Source organism: Sarcophilus harrisii, chromosome 4, assembly GCF_902635505.1.
Source record: "Sarcophilus harrisii chromosome 4, mSarHar1.11, whole genome shotgun sequence".
Taxonomy (NCBI): domain Eukaryota; kingdom Metazoa; phylum Chordata; class Mammalia; order Dasyuromorphia; family Dasyuridae; genus Sarcophilus; species Sarcophilus harrisii.
In genome coordinates this window covers 257,984,797-258,006,126 of record NC_045429.1, presented here as the reverse complement: position 1 = coordinate 258,006,126, position 21,330 = coordinate 257,984,797, and the positions used below count along the sequence as shown (strand labels likewise).

General features: G+C 35.3%; 1 protein-coding gene across 2 annotated transcripts in view; it reads right to left on the bottom strand.

Moving 5' to 3' along the window:
• Nucleotides 1-20,937, bottom strand: part of MCM3 (minichromosome maintenance complex component 3) — a 42,094-nt gene extending 21,157 nt beyond the window's left edge. The window contains exons 1-9 of one of the 2 annotated variants that reach the window (XM_003769147.4): nucleotides 20,770-20,937; nucleotides 17,457-17,569; nucleotides 16,313-16,521; nucleotides 15,321-15,451; nucleotides 13,609-13,847; nucleotides 12,270-12,378; nucleotides 6,996-7,149; nucleotides 2,854-2,985; nucleotides 1,471-1,679 (exon numbers count right to left, since the gene is read on the bottom strand). In XM_003769147.4, the coding sequence (XP_003769195.1) occupies nucleotides 1,471-1,679; nucleotides 2,854-2,985; nucleotides 6,996-7,149; nucleotides 12,270-12,378; nucleotides 13,609-13,847; nucleotides 15,321-15,451; nucleotides 16,313-16,521; nucleotides 17,457-17,569; nucleotides 20,770-20,847 (1,374 nt within the window). In that variant the 5' untranslated portion in view covers nucleotides 20,848-20,937. The remainder of the gene's footprint in view (nucleotides 1-1,470; nucleotides 1,680-2,853; nucleotides 2,986-6,995; nucleotides 7,150-12,269; nucleotides 12,379-13,608; nucleotides 13,848-15,320; nucleotides 15,452-16,312; nucleotides 16,522-17,456; nucleotides 17,570-20,769) is intronic. The other variant, XM_031964730.1, reaches the window with a different exon arrangement.
• Between the last annotated feature and the right edge of the window lie 393 nt (nucleotides 20,938-21,330).

Genomic DNA, 21,330 nt, shown 5'->3' with positions numbered 1-21,330 from the left:
TACACATTAAAATGGGAAATCTTATTTCTTTGGGTTCAGGGCTCCCAACCCATTCTATCCTTTTGACTTGATTAATAACAATAATATTAGCAGCTAACATTTATAAAGTTAAAAAACACTGTATAAAAATTATCTCACTTGATCATCACAACAGCTTCTGAGATGTAGATGTTATTATTATCCCCATTTTATGTATAAGAAAACTGAGGCAGGCAAAGGTTAAGTGACCTGATTCACCATCAGCTAGTAAGTAAACGAGGCAGAATTTGAATTCAGCTTTCCCTCAGAGCTCTATTCACTACACTGCTTAGGCAAAAGGGAGATTATCACAGATTTCAGAAATAGATTATGTTAAGGCAGTAATGTAAATAATTACTAATAATTATGATGACTATGTAATAATTGAGAGGCTGTGTAACATACTGGAGTCACCAAGATTTAGGTACCAGTCCTGACTCTAACATACACTAACACTGTAATCCTGGGCAAATTACTTAACCTCTCAGTGCTTAAGGCAAAACTCTGACATTTTAAGTTATGAAGTAATTAATGGCTGATCTACATTGTAGGAGGGAATTTCCATATTTGAAGTTTCGCATGCTGACAAAAATAGAGGTCTGATCAAAAATAAATTATTTTTGCATCACAAAGTATCTCAACCGCTGCTCCCTTCTTATCCTTACATATAAAATATGCTATTTTCCCTTTTCCCAAATAAACATACCTTTCTATTTAAGAAGTAAACTAAAAGTAGCAGGAGACAAAGAACTTATTAGAGCTTATGATATGGGTCTCATTTCTCATAATGTCCCTCCACTGGGACCCCCAACAATGAACAAAAAGATACAAAGATCTCCAAAGCTAATTAAAATGTAAAGTCTTTGCAAGAAGGGATTATTCATTCATTATGTTCCTATGGCCTAACATCTGACTTTTTATACTGATAATGTGCAATCCCATGTGGGGTCTCTTAACTGTGTATAAGGGGGGTAGGGGGAGTCATGAAATGATGATTTATTATCAGTAAATGTTTGATTTGTATACATATTTTATGTAGGTAACATATTTTATGAGGTCACATACAAATTTCTTGGGCAAAAAAGAGTTGAGAGTGGAAAAAATTTAATAAGTCCTGATCTAGCACATAGTGGATACTTAATAGACATTTATTGATTGATGACTGAGAAATTCCTTGTCCTACTTTGAGGCAGCTAGGTGACAAATAGGCCTAGAATCAGGAAGACCTCAATTCAAATCCAGCCTCAGGCAATTACTAGATGTGTAACCCAGGTAGTAAGTACTTAGCTTTATTTGGCTCAGTATTTCTAACTGTAAAATGAGTATATTGGCACCTCTCTCCAGTAGGACCAAATGAGACAGTATTTCTAAGCAAGTGTCTGGCTCATGGTAGGCCCTTAATGATTGTTTCCTTCCTTCTAACCTAAGATGGCCCAAGACCTTCCTACTCACCCTGCCATAGACGGGGTTAGCAGCTGCCAGCACACTGCAGCGGGCATTCAAGCGAGCATGGATGCCGGCCTTGGAGATTGTGACTCTGCCCTGCTCCATCACCTCATGGATGGCTGTACGGTCAATGTCAGACATCTTGTCAAATTCATCAATGCAGACAACCCCTCGGTCGGCCAGCACCATGGCCCCTGCTTCCAAGCGGCGTTCCCCTGGACAGTGGGAAAAAGAGAGGAAATAAAGCAAGCACCAAGCATTAGGGCATGGAGGAAAGTAACAACCAGGAAAAAAGGGAAAAAACATGGCCTTTTTTAGAATCTACTAGACACTTAACCACCAAACTGTTTAGAAAACAATTAAGGAAATCCTCCAGTAACTTAAGGGTTTCCACCAAAAGTCTAACCCTTCCTTGCTATTTTACTTGTCCTACTTGGGAAAAACTCTGCTTATGTGTATCATGTCTACACCTGTATAATCTGTATCAAATTGCTGCTTACCTTCTCAATGAGAAGGGTTGATAGGGAGAGTATGAATTTAGAATTCAAAAATTTAAAAACAAAAGTTAAAAACTGTTTTTATAATTAATTGGGAGGCAAATAAAATACTAATTTTTTTTAAAAGACTGGTTCTAAGACTTCCTGAAATTTTCTCTCTTCCATCATCATTATCAGTGATCTAAAGGTATCTTTTAAAATCAGAAAAATGGGGAGAAGGGAAAAGGAATTGGAAAAAATATATATATATCTTTTTTCTTAGGTTAAATATCCTACTTATAAAGAAGAGGAAAAATGTCCAATAAATGAAAAATTATTGGGCCAAATTTAAGATCTGATCACATAAAAATAAAAAAACTTTGCAGAACAAAATAAATATATCTAAACAAAATGGAAAAGAAACCATTTGAGAGCAAACTCTTCTGTACTTTGGGGTTTTTTTATTTTTTTTTTTTGCTGAGGCAAAAATCTAAGTTTGATAGAGTATATGAATGAAATCACAAGTCCAATCCAAATCCTAACCTGTCCCCTTCTTTCACTCCTCTTGTTTTACTAGTATTTATATATAAATATATATCCCTCCAATATCATCTTCTCCTTCAATTTTCTTAGCTTATTCTTTTCTAACAAGCTTCTTCCAAACACTATTCAAAATCTTTACTCCAAGAGTGGTCCGGGCCAGCAAATATTCCATTCTGAAGGTAAAACTAATTCATTTATTGCAACTGATCAATCACAAGACTTGGTCTACCATGGGTGGATCCCAACTTCTCTACCAGGCACTCTTCCTAGACAAACTTTCTGCATAAGAAATCAATCCATAATCCCCCATGAACTCCTACCCTACATCTCGTTTTCTGGAAATCCACTAAATACTCTGTCTAGTCCTCACCTGTCTCTTGGTCTGTGGTGACAGCAGCTGTCAGACCAACCCCAGAAGACCCCCGGCCAGTGGTGGGGATTGCCCGGGGAGCTGTGCAGAGTACATAACGCAGAAGCTGAGATTTGGCAACTGATGGGTCTCCTGAAAAAAGAATGGGACAGGTGGTGAATCCCAGGAGATTGTTAAAATATACATAGCAAAGAAAAGGAAACAGACTAAAGGTCCATCAATTAAATAATGATTAAACAAAAGATGACACATGAATGACTATTACTGTACTATAAGTAATGACAAATACATTCATAGATGGATGGAAAGAAGCACAGATTTGTGATCTGATGCAAAATGTAAGCAGTTAGAAAAGTATATACAAGACTATAACAATGGAAACAGAAATGATCAAAAATGAATGCTGTGACCAGATTAACAGAAGAAAAAGTAAATTGGTTAAACAATTCCATTTTAGAAAAAGAAATAGAACAAGCTATTCACATGTGAATTCCAGCAAACATATAAAGAACAATTAACTCCAATGCTATATAAGCTATTTGAAAAAATAGGGATTGAAGAAGTCCTACCAAATTCCTTTTATGACACAGACATGGTACTGATACCTAAACCAGGTAGGTTGATAAGAGAAAAAGAAAATTATAGACCAATCTCCCTAATGAATATTGATGCTAAAATCTTAAATAAAATATTAGCAAAAAGATTACAGAAAATCATCCCCAGGATAATATACCATTACCAAGTAGGATTTATACCAGCAATGCAGGGCTGGTTCAATAGTAGGAAAACTTTTAGCATAATTGACTATATCAATAACCAAATTAACAAAAATCATATGATCATCTCAATAGATGCAGAAAAAGCATTTGATAAAATCTAACATCCATTCCTAATAAAAATACTAGAGAATATAGGAATAAATGGACTTTTCCTTAAAATAGTCAGGAGCATCTATTTAAAACCATCAATAAGCATCATATGTAATGGGGAAAAACTGGTACCATGCCCAGTAAGATCAGGAGTGAAACAAGATTGCCCACTATCACCATTACTATTCAATACTGTATTAAAAACCTAGCTTCGGCAATAAGAGTTGAGAAAAAGATTAAAGGAATTAGAGTAAGTAATGAGGAAACCAAACTATCACTCTTTGCAGATGATATGATGTTATACTTAGAGAACCCCAGAGATTCTACTAAAAAGCTATTAGAAATAATTCATAACTTTAGCAAAGTTGCAGGATACAAAATAAATGCACATAAATCCTCAGCATTTTTATACATCAACAAAATCCAACAGCAAGAGATACAAAGAGAAATTCCATTCAAAATAACTGTTGATTGCATAAAATATTTGGGAATCTATCTGCCAAGGGAAAGTCAGGAATTATATGAGCAAAATTACAAAAAACTTTCCACACAAATAAAGTCAGACTTAAATAACTGAAAAAATATTAAGTGCTCTTGGATAGACCAAGCGAATATAATAAAGATGACAATACTCCCTAAACTAATCTATTTATTTAGTGCTATACCAATCAGACTCCCAAAAAACTATTTTAATGACCTAGAAAAAATAACAACAAAGTTCATATGGAAAAACAAAAAGTCAAGAATTTCAAGAGAATTAATGAAAAAAAAAATCAAATGAAGGTGGCCTAGCTATACCAGATCTAAAATTATATTATAAAGCAGTGGTCACCAAAACCATTTGGTATTGGCTAAGAAATAGACTAGCTGATCAGTGGAATAGGGTAGGTTCACAGGAAAAAATAGTCAATAACTATAGCAATCTAGTGTTTGACAAACCCAAAGATCCCAACTTTTGGGATAAGAATTCAATCTTTGACAAAAACTTCTGGGAAAACTGGAAATTAGTATGGCAGAAACTAGACATAGACCCACACTTAACACCAAGATCAGATCAAAATAGGTTCATGATTTAGGCATAAAGAATGAGACTATAAATTAATTCGAGGAACATAAGATAGTTTACCTCTCAGATTTGTAGAGGAGGAAGGAATTTGTGACCAAAGAAGAACTAGAGATCATTATTGATCACAAAATAGAAAATTTTGATTATATCAAATTAAAAAGCTTTTGTACAAACAAAACTAATACAGGGAAGATTAGAATGGAAGCAACAAACTGGGAACACATTTTTACAGTTAAAGGTTCTGACAAAGGCCTCATTTCCAAAATATACAGAGAACTGACTCTAATTTATAAGAAATCAAGCCATTTTTCCAATTGATAAATGGTCAAAAACCTTTAACAGAAAATTTTCAGATGATGAAATTGAAACTATTTCTACTCATATGAAAGGGTATTCCAAATCACTATTGATCAGAGAAATGCAAATTAAAACAACTCTGAGATAAACCTGTCAGATTGGCTAATATGACAGGAAAAGATAATGATGAATGTTGGAGGGGATACGGGAAAACTGGGACACTGATGCAATGTTGGTGGAACTATGAACGGATCCAGCCATTCTGGAAAACAATTTGGAATTATGCTCAAAAAGTTATCAAACTTTGCATACCCTCTGATCCAGCAGTGGTACTAGTGGGTTTATATTCCAAAGAGATATTAAAGAAGGGAAATGGACCTGTATGTGCCAAAATGTTTGTGGCAGCCCTTTTTATAGTGGCCAGAAACTGGAAAATGAATGGAGATGCTGACAATTGGAGAATGATTGGATAAATTGTGATATATGAATGTTATGGAATATTATTATTCTGTAAGAAATGACCAACAGGATGAATACAGAGAGGCTTGGAGAGACTTACATAAATTGATGCTAAGTGAAATGAGCAGAACCAGGAGATCATTATATACTTCAACAATACTGTATGAGGATCAATTCTGATGGAAGTGGATGTCTTCGACAAAGAGAAGATCCAATTCAGTTCCAATTGATCATTGATGGACAGAATCAGTTACACCCAGAGAAGGAACACTGGGAAATGAATGTGGACTATTTGCATTTTTTTTTTCTTCCCAGGTTATTTTTACCTTCTGAATCCAATTTTTCTTGTGCAACAAGAGAACTGTATGGATCTGCATACATATATTGTATCTAAGATATACTTTAACATGTTTAACATGTATGAGACTGCCTGCCATCTAGGGGAGGAAGTGAAGAAAGGGAAGGGAAAAGGTGGAACAGAATTGAATGCAAGGGACAATGTTGTAAAAATTACCCATGCATATGTTCTGTCAATAAAAAGCTATAATTAAAAAAAAAAAAAAAAAGAAGAATGCTGTAAAATTGTAAAGAACAAGATAGACCCCAAAAAAGAGATATAAGAAGTCACCTCCTCTTTCTTTTTTGTAATGAGATTGATTTACATATTGCATATAATATATGTTAAATAGCTTCCCTACTGCTTACTACCAAAGGTGGGAACCAAGTTCTCCCTAGTTCCCCAATCCAGGCCTCTCCTCCCTATATTATGTTGCCTCATGAGAACCTTACCATTCAGATGATAAGTCAACAGATACTACTAAAAGGGAAGTCCACATATACTCTCCCACACCCACAACCAAGACTTAACTGCTATGGCCTTTGACTTTTCACTTTTTTCTTCCATCATCATTCACTGTTTTTTTAGGGGCCAAGATGAAGGGGATGCATCAGACCTAAAATACTACAATAGCCATCCTGACAGAGCAGGGATGAAGGGTTTAAATCAGACCTCTGCTATGACCCAAGGAAGAAGTAACAAGGTGGCACAATGGATAAAGATGAAACTGGAGTCAGGGAGCCTCAAGTTCAAATCTGGCCTTAAACATTTACACTGGCCAAGTCACTTTATTTCTGTCTACCTCAGTTTCCTCATCTGTAAAATGGGTATAAAATAAGGAACTCCCTCCCAAAGTTGCACTCCACCCCCTCCAGGAGCTCCATTTCCTCACCTATAGAATGACAGGGTTAGACTAGATGTTAAGGACCTTTCCAGATGGAATACCCACTGAGAAAAGAATAGCAGTAAAAAACTAATCACTTGGAGTAGAGGAGAAAAAGTTTAGGCTCATGTAAAGTAAACTCTAACATGAATCTATGAATTGCAAGAGTTCCCAATCTGGGAACTGAGAATATTGTACTTGGAGAATTGCTCTTGTAAGATAATTCCTCACCTATCAGAAGAACATTGATGTCCCCTCGGATGCGACTCCCATTCTCTAGGACCTTCTCAACTCCTCCAAGGAGCATGCACAGGATTGCTTTCTTGATGTACTCATGTCCGTGGATGCTGGGAGCCAATGACCGAGACAACTGATCAAAGATATCCTAGGGAGAGAGACATATGGAATGGGGAAAGCAAAAAGAATAATTACCAATAGAATATAAATTAGTTGAGGGTAGGAACGTTGTCATTTTCACTTCTGTATTATCAGCACTAAATAAGTAGGCACTTAATAAAAGCTTTATTGATTGATGATAGATTTAATTGGGTAGCTTTTGGTTCCTTGATGTTGAGTTATGTTTAAAGAAAAATTGAGATTAACAAATGATTCCTGACCCCCATTCTACTCTAAAATTAAGTGCACAGCCTATATATATATATATATATATACACACACACACACACACAGAGAGTGAGAGAGAGAGAGAGAGAGAGAGAGAGAGAGAGAGAGAGAACATGTAAAAGACCAAGAGTTGAGTTCTCTCCATGCTCAACTCACCTCCAAAAAATTCACTTAAAATTTTTAAAAAATCACATTATTTACAAGAGTAATTATTAATGTAATTTTAAAAGAAGTCTACTTACAGGGACTCTGAGACATTAACTAATTCCATTTATGTCCCTACCTTCAGATAAAATCCTACCTAATCCCACTAAAAATCTTCCATATTCTCCCTTAGCTATTCATCTCAGTTCAAGAAAAAATTCACTACAGATGTCATTCTCCAACACAACAAAATTAAAAATAACTGAAATTGCATTTTAGAGATGGAAGTAGCATAAATAGAAGGTAAAATTCATCCTTTCTTACTTAAAATGAAAGGATAAACAAAAATTCTGGCCTAAAGCAAAAGTGAATTATTAAAAAGATTTAAAATATAACAAATTAATATTTATCAAAATACCAGTGGGCTATTTTATAAGATTCAATAAGAGCATAATAAAATTAATGTGGAAAAAAAACCCAGATAATTAAGAAAAACTTTTATTTCCTTTTCTATATGAGAAGTCAAAAACAAAACTTCTGAAAAGAAGGCTTTTTAGTTGATCACGGGAAGATATGGTGACTATCAAAACGTCTCTAGCTTCGATTAAAGGAACATGGCAGTGTCCACTCTTCTTATGAGGATGAACCAACAACTGGTAGTGACTATGTGAGCAAGGGCTATGTGAATGGCAGAGATGCCTTGTCCTACAGAGACCAGTAATAGCAGTACAAAGGCAATGTCAGAAAAGCAGCAGTTCTGCAACATCAGTAATATATATATATGAGTTGCCCTTCAACTTTGGAAAGTCTGGCCATGCATGTTCCATGCTTGATTTGTGTATTTGTGACAGTATGGCTCAGATTTATATGGCACTGCTATAATGCTACTTTTCTTAATGTACCACCATTTCATCAAATCCTAAGCTTTAAATTATTTTTAAACAAAACTGTTTTCTTAATTGAAGAGGGTCTCATCTTAGCCAAGTTCAAAATATACTATTTAAAAGGTGTCTTACTAGCCAAAAGACCTACAACAAAAACCAGATCCTTATAATGGAATAGAATATCCAAAAATTGAAATTAGTATAAATAAAAGACTAAAGTTAAGATGAAAAACATTAGGGAAAGAAATCCTTATTCCATTAAAATTGATATGAAACTGGAAAACAAAAATGGCAAAAGAAAAAAAGAGAGACAGAGATTAGAAACACAACATGCTTTTTATTATAATAAAACCAATCTGATTCATTGGTCTACAAACTTGAAAGAAAAAGGAATATGTAAGTCTCTTCCAAAGTCAGTGAGGAAAAAATATTTTCACTATTGAAAAAGGTCCTAGTTAGGAAGGGATGTTTCATTCTCTGAACTTTTATCTCTAATGCCCAGAATAGTTTATACCTAGCACATATCAGGTGATTAATACATTTTTGTTGATTGGCTAACAAACAAAATTGATGGAGTTGAATACACCAAAATAAAAGAACATATACAATAAATAAGGTTATATTTCCAAAATAAAAAGAAATAGATGAGAGAACAGGAAGAACATTTAAGACAACATTTGACATTCAAAATCTAATGCACTTGAGCAGCTAGATGGTGCAGTGGACAGAGGACCGGTCCTCAAAAAAAAAAAAAAAAAAAAAAAAAATCTAATCTACTTGATTGACCCACAAAAAGTCCCAGACCAAGACTACCAGATCTTATTTTCTGATCTAGATTGCCTCAGAATAAATGTAAACAGCAATTTCTGCAGTTTTGGCCAGAAACCCTGAAGGTCTTAATCCTCCCAGATTGATTCTTTATATTTTTTTTCTGACTAGGTAATAAAGGCCATTCTTTGCCTCATTTCCTTCTTACCTAATCTTAATCAATGAATGGACAATTGCTTCAGTAAAACTGAGACTTGTTAAAAATATTAGCTTAAAAAGGCCAAGGTCTTCCACTGCATGCAGGGTCATTTCCAGTTGTCCTGTTCTACATATTGCCATGGGACCCAGATGGCTCCTGAAGGACAAAACCTTTCTCACTTCAATCCAATTCACTTGCATGTCATGGTATCACCTCTCTGTTGTAATGGCCCTCTTCAAGAATGAAGGGCAAAGCTACTGGGATTATATCCCAAAGAGATTATAAAGAAGGGAAAGGGACCTGTATGTGCACGAATGTTTGTGGCAGCCCTTTTTGTAGTGGCTAAAAACTGGAAACTGAATGGATGTCCATCAGTTGGAGAATGGCTGAATAAATTGTGGTATATGAATATTATGGAATATTACTGTTCTGTAAGAAATGACCAACAGGATAATTTCAGAAAGGCCTGGAGAGACTTACACAAACTGATGCTGAGTGAAATGAGCAGGACCAGGAGATCATTATATACTTCAACAACAATACTATATGATGACCAGTTCTGATGGACCAGGCCATCCTCAGCAATGAGATCAACCAAATCATTTCTAATGGAGCAGTAATGAACTGAACCAGCTATGCCCAGAAAAAAGAACTCTGGGAGATGACTAAAAACCATTACATTGAATTCCCAATCCCTATATTTATGCCCACCTGCATTTTTGATTTCCTTCACAAGCTAATTGTACAATATTTCAGAGTATGATTCTTTTTGTACAGCAAAATAACGTTTTGGTCATGTATACTTATTGTGTATCTAAGTTATATTTTAATATATTTAACATCTACTGGTCATCCTGCCATCTAGAGGAGGGGGTGGGGGGGTAAGAGGTGAAAAATTGGAACAAGAGGTTTGGCAATTGTTAATGCTGTAAAGTTACCAATGTATATATCCTGTAAATAAAAGGCTATTAAATAAAAAAAAAAATTAAAAAAATTAAAAAAAAAAAAGAATGAAGGACAAAGGACAAACAACAAGTATAATATCAATTCCTTATTAGAATGCCTCAAATACTATGTGACTTCACTTCTCTAAGACCTCAGTCCCTTCATTTGTAAAATGAAAGAGTTAGACTCAATGACCTGTAAGGTCTCATGCAGATCTAAATCAAAGATCCAGCAAAATGGTCAAAAGACATGAATAATTCAATTATACAATAATATAATTATGTGATTATTCAATAATTCAAAGAGGAAAGCAAAATTGTTAATAACCATGAGAAAAGTTATTCAAATTCTCTAAGGATCAGAAATGTAATTAAAATAACTTGGATATAACTTTCTATCAAGCACAAACTGGCAAAAGCAACTGAAAATTATAAAATGTTAATATTGGCAGCCTTCCAGGGAAACAGGCACTTTCACATTGTCAGGAGGACTATAAATTGATAACAAAGTTTTTGGAGAGCAATGTAGCATCATACAATGAGAATTACTAAATGGATCCTACAATTGGACCTCAAAATGCCATACTGCTGGAATTAAATCCCAAGAATTTTAATCAAATTTTAAAAGGATTTATCTGTACAAAAATATTTAAACCCATTTCATTGTGATGGAAAAAAAAAAAAAAACCAACAAACTTTAGTCCAGTTATGGAGAATAACTGAATTATAGTCTATCAATGATACGATGAAATAATGTCAAAATGCAGAATACAAAGGAATATTAATAGATTCACAGGAGGTAATATAAAGCAGGGAGTATAAAATGTACAAGGAAACTAATTATAGGGGGAAAATAACAAAGGGCACCAAAATGGACAGGGAAAAAAATTATTAAGGGGCAAAGATCAAATAATGTGTTAGTATTATTTTATAGGTATCTAGACTGAGACACATTGGCAGTATAACCCTAGGGAAGTCAAATACCTTCTCAGAGCCCCAGTCTCTAAGAAAATTGCAAAGAAGGTGGAGATCTACCTAGTAAATAATATAATATGTAGCATTTACGTAGCACTTTAAGTTACAAAGAACAGTAAATGTTATCTCGTTTCATCCTCAAAACAACTCAAAAAGTAAGATGCTATTTATCATTTTCATTTGACAGATATAAAGGTAAGTGACTTTGTCCTGAGTTACATAGATCTGAAGAATCTACCTCCACACACCAACCTATTTTAGAAACTATGAACTCACCATACCAATGAAATAACAGGTTTAGCCCTCCAAAAAAGAAACTTTATTTAAGTTAATATTTTTCATCAAAATGTAAATATTTCCTGTTTAGAAGAATTGCACATGTTTAACCTTTATCGAATTCCTTGCTATCTTGGGGAGTGCAGGAGAAAGAGAGAAAAATTTGGAACACAAGGTTTTGCAAAGGTGAATGTCAAAAACTATCTTTGTATGTATTTAGAAAAATAAAATACTATTAAAATGTGAAAAAAATAAATATTTCCTATTTTCAATTCCATATTGTTTATTTGTATTCAATGAAGAATTTATAATTGTGTCTTTTAAAAAATAGTAAGGTTTCAATTCCTTTATACCTGCCATTTAAAAATAAAAAAAAAATTTACAAAGAAAACTCTTCTCTACCTTTTCCAGACTTCCTCAGAATTTCTTTAACCAGTACCTACTTAGCTTACATTCCTTGGCCTCCTCCAAATCCAACAAATAGCAATTATTTCCATAAAGGTACTGGAAAGTCTACTACGCAATGGGAAATATTGGAACTAAGTCAAAGGATCCAGAGACAAATGGAGCTAGTTTTCCCCCAACTTCCAAGGAAAATCTCTACCCAAAGACTTTTTTCTTACCTGAAATTCTCATTTCTTTCCCTCCAAAAATACTTAAGGTAGAAGTCTATCTCAAAGCTCTTTCCTACCTTAGAGCGAGATTTGCTGAACTTCTTAATCTTGGCTACATCTTCAGCAGAAAACAAAGGCTGAACCTCCTTGCTCATAAGTTTTACATGGCAGGCAATCAGAATAGTCCTAGGGAGAAGAGAATGGTTGAAAGAAGGATAATAATTATGAATACAGAATATTAGAGCCTCATCTTCTACTCACATCTCCTGGCCAATCAGTTCAATAAGCAGTATTCCTCAAGAGAAAGTAGTTATCTTCATGCCTTGACCTAGCAAACTGACTGGGACCATCCTGATTTCAGGTAGTTGGATCTGCACTGGACTTGGAGCCAGTAAGATCTAGATCCAAATCCAGCCTAAAACATGAACTGTGTGGCTCTGGGAAAATCACTTGACCCCTCTGAGTCCTGTAACATGAGGGGATTGGCTATATCGGATTATTTGCTGTCTAGGAGAGGAAGGAGAGAAGGAGGGAGAAAAATTTGGAACACAAGGTTTTTCAAGGATGAATGCTGAAAACTATCTCTGCATATATTTTGAAAAATAAAAAGCTATTATTAAAAAAAAAATGAGAAGGTTGGACTCAAAATTCCTTCCAATTCAAAATCACTAATCCTTTGATTTCTGAAATCAGAAATTAATCTTTTCCATTGTCTGCATCCCATAGGCTAACTATTCCCATAGCATGTCAAGAAAGCCATCTTTCCTTTTGCTGATGATGACTATTATTAATGTTAATAGTAATCATAATTTACATAGGGCTTTAAAGGTTTACAAACTATTTTTACATATATCATTTTCTTTGTAAAGTAAGCTTTGGTATGGATGAAGGAAGCACCTGGAAGTGGCAAACCATTTTACAGCCCCTCTTAATTCCAATGCCTTTCCCCTGCTAATTATTTGCTATTTTTCCTACATGTAGTTTGTTTTATATCTACTTGTTTACATGTTGTCTCCTTCATCAGAGTATAAACTCCTTTAGGGTTGGAACTAGCTTTTGCCTCTTTCTGAATCCCCTGACACCTAGGAGGCATTCAATAAAAGTTTATTAATTAATTGATTGACTGGAAGGATGAATGTGCATCAATCAAAAGCCATAAGCAGGGTTTTCTCTGACTGGTGGGGAGAATTAGTTCTTTGAACTCAAGAAGTCTTCCTTACAAGTCAGAGATGGAACCAAGAGTTGAGAAAAAGTTAGATCTCCTGACAATCAGATTAATTCAGTTTTTTACCTATTTCAGTTTTTACCTATGAGATATCACAGGATTTACTTTTCCAAATGACAAAGGATGACAAAAAGCAGAGGACCACTAACCCCAATATTTCCAAATCCTTTGAATCTCCACGGTTGCTTTACCTGAATGTGCCTGAAGTGTATCCTCCTTTCTTTCCTGGGAGACAACGGTAAGTCCCCACCACTTGAATCCTATCACCTGGTTTTACTTTATCTACTAGATCATCATCCAGGATAACATCCACAGAGCGAGGCAGTTGACCAGCGGGGGCCTTCTCAGGCATTTCCTGGATAGTGATGGTCTGGTGGTCTTTATATACTGAAAGACCATATTCCGTCTCCAGAGGATTATTCTCTTCATCCTGGGAAACAGAGGCAAATGACACACTTAGTCATGACCCCATATATTCTGGATGTATCTGCCCTTAGAGAATAACATTTATAAATGATCAGATCATCATAACTGCCCCCGCACAAATTCTAGTGTTTTTCACCCTTACTCATGTGTTTATGATTGTAAAATTATTATCAGGAAGCATCAGAAGCTTGCTAGAATTAGAATACCAATGTTACTACTTGAGACAATTAAATAGGTTCAGCAAGTTGAAATACTTTTAGAAAAAGCCTGGAAAGATACACATGAATTGATGCAAACTGAAGTGAACAGAACCAGAACACTATACGTAATGTATACAACTGTGAATGCCTATTCTCAGCAATACAATGATCTAAAATAATTCCAAAGGACTCATGGAAAAAACCTTTAGAGAAAGAACTGACGGAGTCTAAGTACAAATCATACTTTTTAAACTTTATTTTTCTTGGTGTTTTTGTTTTGAGTTTTTTTTTTTTTTGGAGGGGGGGGCATTTTATTTTCTTTCAACATAACTAATACAGAAATGTCTTGCATAACTTTTCATGTATCAAAATTGCTTGCCTTCTCCATGAGAGAAGAGGATAGAAAAAGAAGTTAGAACTCAAATAATTGTTTTTACAAGTTACTATAAAAAAATAAGACTTTTTAACATTTAAAATAATTTTTTAAAAAAACAATGGAAAAATAAATGTTTATTCCCTCTCCATACCAACTATCAAAAAGAGAGCTACTTTGTAGAACTTGATAAAATAATAAGATTTATCTGGAAATACAAAAAATCTAAAATGCAAAGGAAAATAATGAAAAAAAGTAGAAATGAAAGGAGGATAGCATTTCCAGAACTCAAACTGCATTACATAAAGCAGTTAACATCAAAATCATTTAGTACTGATTAAAAAACAAAGTTAAAAGACAAGTAAGATGAGGGAAAATCAGAAATAATGGAACGCAGTGATTCAGTATTCAATAAATCAGAAAACAGGAAAAAAATTTCCTGTTTGATAAGAAGTACTGTGTAAAAACTATACAGGTTAAAGGCTCAAGGTGTGTCCAACAGTCCATTTTCCTCTGGATTAAGTCAAATTAATTTCTAGAAATACAACCTTAAATCTTTTTATTCTTTTTTTCTTTCTTTCTCTTTCTCCTTCCCTCCTTCTCTCGTTAACTGCAATTTCTTTAGGAAAAGAAGCTCTCACTGAGAAACTCTTGACTTAACACAATGCACATCACTACCTGTTCTACAATTTATAATTTTCAAGAATTGCCTGAGGATACTGAGAGGCTAACTGCCTTACCCAGAGTCACTCAACCAGGATGTGTTCAGAAGAAGGACTTGACACTAGGTAAGCCTTACCAATTCATAGGCTAGCTTTCTCTATAGGTTTCTTTTGATACTTTTAACACATCAGGTTAAGAGACATCTTGGACCGCCACTATTCAAAAGAATCTGTCTCCTTACCTTGGTGGGATAGACAGAGCTGGAAGGAAAGGCCACCAGTGTGGTGAGATCAGTGTAGTTTCTCTCTAGGGTCTTCTTGGTGGCAGGACAATAGTGGACACTGCGGACAACCTTGGGACGAATCAGAGAACCTGAAAGGAAAGAAACTATATAAAGATCGGAGAGCGGCCTCTATGCCCTCTGATATCCTAGATGATATGGAGGGGAAATCTCCTTTTCTTCTAGCGTGACTTCCTCTTCCCAACCCAACCTCATCAGTTCTTTGTCTTCACCCCTTAACAGGTGAACCCGCTCCTGAAAAGATTAGGGGAAATAGACCAAAGGAAGTAGATCTCACACTCAGCAGCAGTCTAAATTCAAGCTAGCCAGTTCCTATCAACTTCATATTCTCCAAAATCCTATCCAAGGATGATGGCTTTCACACATATAAAGTCCCCTGATAATTTTCTGAATGTCTCATACAGTAAGGAAGCTACTGTCTGATTCAAGAATACAATCACAGGAAAGAACTGGGAGCTCCCCAACCCCTCTTACTTCCAGTCCCTTCCTTCGGTTAATTATTTCCTATTTATGGTGTATATTATAGCTTACTTGGTATCTTTTTGTTTGCATGTATTCTCTCCCATTAGACCATAAGCTCTCTGAAGGCAGGGACTTTCTTCTGCTTCCTTTTACATCAACAGCACTTGGCATAGTGCTTGACACATAGTGAACACTTAATGTTTACTGATTGAAATAGCAAAAACAGCAGCTAACAAATACTAAATATTTTAGGATTTGCAAAACAGTTTGTATTATACTGACATCTGATCCTCACAATAACCCTGCAACAGAGATTCACTATTATTCTTGTTTTCCAGATGAAAAAACTAAAATTGCTTTAGAAGGGTAAGTCACTTATTGGGCATTACAGGGATGCTGGGTGGTTCAGTAGCAAAAGTGCCAGGCATGGACTCAGGAAATCTCCAAATAATGCTATTTGGTCCCCTCACATTTGGTGACGATGCCCTCCACACAGACGATACAACTGAGGAAGCAGGAGGTAAGGGTCCGAGGAGAAACGTGCTTGGAACCAAAGCTCCCCTCCAAACCAATGTAGAATTCCTCATACTGTTTAGCATAAGTAGCATCAATGGAGGCCACAAAATCTTTCAAGGCACGCTGGAAGGCGAAGAGTTCCTCAAAAGCATTATTAAGAAGCCTGCAGATGGGACAAGGAAAAAAAAACTGAAAAAGGGAGAAACAAACTCTCCAGTAAAATTCTGATCCAAATCCCTAGAAAAATACTGACCCAAATGTAACCCAAAAGGATCAAAACAAAATCAAAGATTTATAGATAAAAGGAATGTTAGAGGTCACCCACTCTAAGCTCACTCATAAAATAAGTGAGCAAGTTAAAGTCTAAAAAGATTAAGTCCTTCATCCAGAGCCATACAGTTATTAAGAGTCTTGAGGTAGGATTTGAACCCTTGGCTCTAAAGGCAATGTTCCATATCCATCCACACACACTACTGCTTCCAATCCTACTCATCTCAACTAAAATAGAGAGTTGGGTCAAGAAAAATGAAGCACGAATGAAGGAGACCTCCTCTGAACTTTGCTCAAAGGTTCTCTAGGTGCTTTATGCCTACCAGAAACTAATTACCAAAAGGTTTTTAATATGTCTACTGAAAACTAGAAGAACTCCAACCCATCCAACAGATTTTATTTTTCTTATTTATTAAGCACTTATGTACCAAGCACTGAATAAGGTGCTGGGGACATAAGAAAAAAGAGAGAAGAGAAAAGAAGAGAAAAAAAAGAAAAGGTGAGAAGAGATAAAAAGATATAACAGATGAGAAGGGAGAAAACAAAGGAAAAGAAAAAAAGATGAGACAAAAGAAGGAGAAAAGAAAAAAGAAAAAAAAAAAAAGAAGAAGAAGAAGAGGAAAGGATTCACCCACAATCACAGAGGTGGTAAATTGAAGAGATGACTTTGAACTCAGGTCCTGACTCCAGAACTAATACTATGTATATTGTCTTTACTTAGGTATCAATCCAGCTCCTTTTGTGGGAGAGTATGACTCTACCCTAACGAAAAGAATGGGAATAGGAAGGTTTCCATTTTATTCCTCCCCCAGTGACCCCAATACTTACCGGATAGCTCTTTTCTCATTCTTTCGACGTAGATCATTCACATTTACAATCAGACGATGCTGGTTATCACTAATCAGCTCTCGAACTTTGCTCTGATAAATTCCCTGGTCTTCCTACAAATAGCCAGAACCTACTAATTAGCTCAGCCAAATAGTTTTTTTTTTTAAATTATTCTAAATGAAAACAACAGAAATAACTACTCTCTCTTTACTGGAGAGGTGACTAAACATAGAAAATATCACATAAATTGTCATATTAAGTTTGATGCATTGTTTAATTTTAATAACCAGAGTAAATGTTTAACAAGATCCCCAAGAAAAAAAAATCCCCATGACATATATCTTCCTCCTTTTCCATCTGAAATCTTTCCTTTATAACAAAGAACAAAAAAAGACAGCAATAAATTAACAATGATCAACTATGAAAGATTTAGCTTCTCCAATTAAGACAACAATCCAAGATAATTCCAAAGGATCTAAAATGAAAAATTCTATCCACTTTAGAGACAGAAGTGATGAATTCCAAGTACAGATTAAAGCATATTCTCTCAACTTTATTTTTCTTGAAGCTTTTTGTGTTTTCTTTTGCAACATGGCTAATATAGAAAATGTTTTGTATGACTTCACATGTATAAATAATATATTGCTTGTCTTCTCAAAGGATAAAATAGAGGAAGGATGGAGAAAATTTGATTTGAAACTCAAAATTTTAAGAAATAAATGTTAAAAATGTTTTCTGATGTAATTGGGAAATATTTAACAAAATAAATAATATATATATATTTATTTTTTAAAAAGAATAAAAAAATGGAAAAACTGACCCACACCCACGAAGTATGATTGCATATATGATGTTCCACAACTCATAGTCCCCCATCTTTATGAAGAACAGAGGCAATATATTTTTAATCTACACTCTAGGGCTAACTATAATCATTATGGTTTGTGGCACTCAATTTTTTTAAAAATTATGATTCTTCCCATTTACTCTGTCATAAGTCTATGTGTATATAGATATAGATATTATTTCACTAACTAGTTCTGCTTTATTTCACTCGCAAATTCTAACCTTTCCATTCTTTACATCTCATTTCTTACACATCTACAATATTTTATTACATTACTGAGAAGGCTTTTCCCTAAACATACTGCTTCCCTTTTTATCTGAGTTATGCTGATTTCCTTTGTGCAAAAAGTTTTGTCTATTTTATGTTATGTGATCACCTGTATATTCCCTCCACGTCTGAGGAAAGACAACTCTCATCTTAGTCAAAAAAGTGAAAGGTACCTAATCTGTCATCTAAATTTTTACAGTATTACCTTTCGTTTGCATTTTATAGTATCACCTTTCAATTCAAGTTGCACATTCACTTTTATCTTATTATTGTATAAAATGTTGATCTAAATTTAGTTTCTACCAATCTGTTTTCCAGTTTTCCCAGAAAATCTTGTTGAATAAGAAATTCTCTGCCAAGTAATTTATCTCTTCAGGAATATAGATTACTGGGTTGTTAATTTCACCAGTACCAAATAGTTTCAATGATTAATGCTGATAGTACAACCAGAAATCTAGAAGTAATCCACTTCGTTTTTTCCCCCACTGATGTCTTAAAGAGATTCTAGCTCTTTCCTCCAAATGATTTTTATTATTTTTGCCTACTTCTGATCACCTTGGTAAGCTCTTTTGACATAGTACTAAGTCTGCAAATTAATTTAAATAACTATTTTTATTATACTTTTCAGACCTAACATGCACTAGCGAAAAATATTTTACTCTTTAATTACTGATAAAGTTTCTGATAAAGTTTTTCCATTGCAAATAATTTTAGACATACTTTCATCATTAAAAATTACCCTTCTAGATCTATGATCTGTAAAATTTTCAGTATATATAAACGCTACACAAGAAAGGCTTTTCCTATATCTAGTCATACAATCCTATAGTTCGGTGGGCTTTTTTAGTATGAATAATTACTTTTCTAGCTCTGTACCATTCTTGATTGCAGTGAATAACATTTTTTATATATTGCCAAAATTTTATTTAAAATCATCAATATTCATTAATGATGTTGGTCTACAGTTTCTTTTCATTTTATCATCCTCTGGTTGAGGGATTAAGATCAAGCTATTTTCCTTAGAAATCCTTACAAAAATCCATCTTAAGCTTCTAGAATGGCTGTATTTATATTCAACTTACTGAGAAACAAATAGACTCCATTACTCACAGGAAGACAGAGTTTGTTAACTGTTTGTTTATTAAGCACTTACTATGTGCAGAGCACTGGGCTAAGTGCTGGAGCCATCATGATATGACAAACTTGACTCTGCTCTTATTTATCTGGACTAAGTAGAGAAAAGGGGATCAGCCAATGACAGGCATCTTTCCCTCAACCCTGCCTCCCTGCAAAAAAAAAAAAAAAAAAATCCTCACAACCTTGCAAATAACATCAGCATCTTATTAGCCCATACTTCCTTTCTTGCATCCAAATGATATTCACAACTATGTCAAAAAAAAAAAAAATCCTCACAACTTTGCAAATAACATCAGCATCTTATTAGTCCATACTTCCTTTCTTACATCCAAATGATATTCACAACTATGTCAAAAAAAAAAAAAAATCCTCACAACTTTGCAAATAACATCAGCATCTTATTAGTCCATACTTCCTTTCTTACATCCAAATGATATTCACGTCTATGCCAAAAAAAAAAAAAAAAAAGACACTTGGATTTAATTCAGCCACTCAACAAAAGTTATTAAACATTTATTATGTTTTACTGCTTTAGTAAAGGCTAAAAAAAAGTGCTTTTCCTTTTGCCACAAAAAAAATTTTTAATAACAAAACTTTTCCAAAATTGCCCTACTTCGTCCCCTCCTTTTAGCCCCCACCCTCAAGAAAACAGAGAAAACTAAAGTATCTTGACAGCCCTGAACCAATAGAAGTTCAAGGATTCAGCTCTAATTCATGCTAGTTCGATTAGGAATTTTTAACAGTGACACGAATAGGAAAGGTCCTAGGTGAGTTGCACGACACGAACTAACTGACGTAACCTCCGCCGCCCGGGAACTCCAACAAGCCCTCCCCACCTATCCCCATCTGCCTGGGCTCTTATTAACAGCCCGACCTCGCTGCCATAAAGCAAAGCGGCCGAGAGTCAGGACAAAAGGACCCTCCTTTTCCTCCGATAGTATTTAGAGGGATCGGTCCCCGCCTTGCCCGCCGAGCACACACCTCCCGCTGGAACCAACAGGCCCCCCGGCTTTCCTCTATCCCTCATCCAGAGATTGGGGAGGAGGAAGCTAGTACCCTCACCTCATCGTCCAGGAAGTCCAAGTAATCTCTTTGAGCCTCCCGGAGCTCAACATCGTCAATCACGGTGGTAGCAGCCATGCTTCCAGGCGGCAGAATGGAGTCTAGTTCTTCGATCACACCCTGACCAATCAAGAAGGTGCGATTGACTCCTCCCCTGGCGCGAAAACGACTTCACTTTTCCCGCCACTAAGTTACCTCCAAAGGGGCTCCCGGAAGCAGCTTTAGATTATGATTGGCTGTGACTTACAAGGCCAAAAGCAGACATCCAATGGGAAGTTTGTTCCTCCTTTGGCGTTCTGATATATCTCCCATGGCGGGAAACTTACCGATGCTTCGCCCTTCCAGAGCACCCTGACCAATCAAGAAGGTGCGATGAGAGGAGCGCCTTGTGACTTTCATCCCCGGAGATTACTTCGCCTTGCCTTCTGGGTATTGTAGTCCATAGGATAGAGAGCTTACAGTCTGGAGCGCCTCATGCTCCCTGAGGCTAGATGTTTTGGTCTGATTTCTAAAAAGATGTTTTCCTTCTGGGGAATATACAAAAATAGTATTCGTGTCGCA